The sequence below is a fragment of the Amblyraja radiata genome, chromosome 40 (genome assembly GCF_010909765.2).
Source record: "Amblyraja radiata isolate CabotCenter1 chromosome 40, sAmbRad1.1.pri, whole genome shotgun sequence".
NCBI lineage: Eukaryota > Metazoa > Chordata > Chondrichthyes > Rajiformes > Rajidae > Amblyraja > Amblyraja radiata.
In genome coordinates, this window is record NC_045995.1 from 853,268 (window position 1) to 856,650 (window position 3,383).

The 3,383-nt window shown below is 50.4% G+C and overlaps 1 protein-coding gene across 1 annotated transcript; it reads left to right on the plus strand.

Moving 5' to 3' along the window:
• The first annotated feature begins 1,247 nt into the window (after nt 1-1,247).
• On the plus strand, nt 1,248-2,355 carry LOC116967566 (tubulin alpha chain-like). The gene is made up of 2 exons (XM_033014183.1): nt 1,248-1,382; nt 2,101-2,355. Exons 1-2 carry the CDS (start codon nt 1,248-1,250, stop codon nt 2,353-2,355), a joined length of 390 nt encoding a protein of 129 aa, XP_032870074.1.
• The last annotated feature ends 1,028 nt before the right edge of the window (nt 2,356-3,383 follow it).

Sequence of the window (3,383 nt, forward strand, 5' to 3'; positions counted from 1 at the left end):
CTCGGTCCTAAAAGACTTAAACTGTGATCCCTTGTTCTGGACTTCCCCAACATCGGGAATAATCTTCCTGCATCTAGCCTGTCCAACCACTTAATAATGTTGTAAGTTTCTATAAGATCCCCCCACCCCCCCTCCCCCTTCTAAATTCTAGCGAGTACAAGCCGAGCCTATCCAGTCTTTCTTCATATGAAAGTCCTGCCATCCCAGGAATCAGTCTGGTGAACCTTATCTTTACTCCCTCTATGGCAAGAATGTATTTCCTCTGATTAGGGCAAGAATGTCTTTACTCAGATTAGGGCAAGAATGTATTTCCTCAGATTAGGTGTAGAGGAGGTTTAGCACGATGCTGCCTGGTATTAGCTTAAAGCAGGTTGGACAAACCTGGGTCGTTTGCTCTGTAGCGTTTAAGGCCGAGAAGAGACGCGATGGTAGTTTACAAAATGATGAGACAGAGATAGGTTAAAAGTCAGAACATTTTACGCAGGATAGAACTAGCAAGAACTCGAAGATCTGATATATGGTGAAGCCCTGGCATTTTAACTGAGATGTGCGGGTATTTATTTTGCACGGAAACTGGTGGGTGCCTGGAACACGGAGGTATTTAAGAGGTTTTTGTCGTGCACACGAATATACAGAGTATGGAGGGATATAATTCACATGCAAATGGAGGACTGTGCTTTAACTGGGCACCATGTTGGGAAATGTATTAGAACAGCGGTGTCTGCTGCCAGAAGGCGCACCCACGGGCACTTCCATCATTTGACTTCCAAATTTCCTCAGAGAAGATCAAACTTTGCCCGCTCCCTTATCCCAGAGGACTTGTGGAGGCAGAGATCAGCCATGATTGAATGGCGGTGGACTCAATGGGCCGAATGTCGTCATTATATTCCTTTAACTTATGAATTTGTGAACTTATAGGGCCCTATACTTATGGTCCTGTCAGAAGGCTCTGAAATGGAAATGATTCGAATGCAGGCTCACCGAGAAGAACTGAAGCAAAACCAAACTCCACACGCGAATGGAACCGAAAGATAGAGACCTGGAACCGACAGAGCCCAGAACTGTAATCGAACAGACAGAATGCTGAACTGACTGGTCGGCACCTAATTGGTGAAGATCTCACGTATTTTTTCCATGTGATAGATGAGGGGAGGAGATTAAATGGACGTGTAACTCCTTATAGCTCAGGGTCGGTGTGTGGAAATAGTGTGTGGAGGCGTAGCAAGTGTGACAGGGGCCCTTCCGCCATGGACGCCTCCTGGCGTCCTCTTTGGCTGGTCCGGATATTGGTGATGAACGTCACGGATCAGGTTGGGGACCAGAATGTCACGGGCAGGAATCCAGCTCATCTCCACTTGACCCGAATCCTCACAGTCAGTCAGGTAGTGGATCCCTCTGCCACGCCGCCGGGAATTCAGCAGTATACACCGGACCACCGTTAATGGTGCGGGAAGGCGGAGGTAGCAGAGGGACGGGAGACAGGGAGCTGGAGGACACAGGCTTAACCCGGGATTCGTGGAAGGTGGGGTGAAACCGCATAGTTCGGGGCAGTCTTAGGCGGACAACAGAGCGAGATTTAGGCGGACACCAGAATCGAGAATGGGCCGAGATGCCGACGGTTCGAAGAACAGGTCGCCTCTGTTGCGTCACTCGCGCTGAGAACCAATCGACGTTCTCTGTGCCTTTGTCTCCGCGTTCCACGGGTCGCTGGCGGCCAATCACAGCGCGGCCCGGGAGTATGAACGTTCTATTCGGCGGGGTATAAAAGGGACGCGTTCGGCGAATGCGACACATTGTCTGGAGCTGAGAGACTGGAAGGGACATCATGGTGGGTGATCCCGGGGCTGGGCGGCGGGGCGTCGTGTGAAACCGGTGATGGGGAGAGCCGGGATAACTCCAGAGAACCGGGAACGAAGACCCATGGGTGGAGAGTGTTTCCGCGGTGACCACGCTGGGCAGACGCGATGATCCAGTCGCACACTGTGGTGTGGCGTGGGGGAAATGTTAGCACTCAGACCCAATATCCGCGGGAATAACACAATCATCTCTTCCCCCTTACCTCCACCCACACGCCCCCTCTTTCTCTCTCTCTCTCTCCAGCGTGAGTGTATCTCCATCCACATCGGCCAGGCCGGAGTTCAGGTCGGCAACGCTTGCTGGGAGCTCTATTACCTGGAGCACGGGATCCAGCCGGATGGACAGATGCCGAGCGACAAGACCATCGGGGGCGGCGCCGACTCCTTCAACACCTTCTTCAGCGAGACGGGGGCGGGCAAGCACGTCCCCCGCGCCATGTGCCTTGATCTGGAGCCCACGGTGATCGGTAAGCTGAAACAGGGGACAGTCCTGACATAAAAACATAGAAACATAGAAAATAGGCGCAGGAGGAGGCCATTCGGCCCTTCGATTGTGATTCATTGTGATCATGGCTGATCGCCTCCTATCAATAACCCGTGCCTTCATTCTCTCCACATCCCTTGACTCCAGTAGCCCCTAGAGCTCTATCTAACTCGCTCTTAAATCCATCCAATTACTTGGCCTCCACTGCCCTCTGTGGCAGGGAATTCCATAAATTCACAACTCTCTGGGTGAAAAAAAAAATTCTCACCTCAGTCTTAAATGACCTCCCCTTTATTGTAAGACTGTGGCCCCTGGTTCTGGACTCGCCCAACATTGGGAAAATCTTTCCAGCATCTAGCTTGTCCAGTCCTTTTATAATTTTATATGTTTCTATAAGATCCCCCTCATCCTTCTAAACTCCATTGAATACAAGCCTAGTCTTTTCAGTCTTTCCTCGTATGACAGTCCCACCATCCCAGGGATCAATCTCGCGAACCTACGCTGCACTGCCTCAATCACAAGGATGTCCTTCCTCAAATCAGGAGACCAAAACTGTACACAATACTCTAGATGTGGTCTCACCAGAGCCCTGTACAACTGCAGAAGAACCTCTTTACTCCTATACTGAAATCCTCTTGTTATGAAGGCCAACGTTCCATTAGCTTTCTTCCTGTAAGCCAACTTTTAGTGACCGGTGTACAAGTACGCCCAGGTCTCGCTGCAGTTATCTAACCTAACCCCATTGAGATAATAATCTGCCCCCTTGTTTTTGCCGGCAAAGTGGATAACCTCACATTTATCTATATTATACTGCATCTGCCACGCATCTGCCCACTCACTTAACCTGTCCAGGTCACCCTGCAACCTCCTAACATCCTCTTCACAGGTCACAATGCCACCTAGCTTTGTGTCATCAGCAAACTAACTAGTGTTGCTCCTAATTCCCTCTTCCAAATCATTAATATATATGGTAAACAGTTGCGGCCCCAACACCGAGCCTTGCGGCATTCCACTCGCCACTGCCTGCCATTCTAAAAAGGACC

Excerpts from the sequence above, each read along its gene's own strand:
- LOC116967566 (XM_033014183.1), top strand. The coding sequence starts at position 1,248 with ATGGACGCCTCCTGGCGTCCTCTTTGGCTGGTCCGGATATTGGTGATG. Across the intron at positions 1,383-2,100 it reads GAATCCTCACAGTCAGTCAG|CGTGAGTGTATCTCCATCCA; the intron begins GTAGTGGATCCC and ends CTCTCTCTCCAG.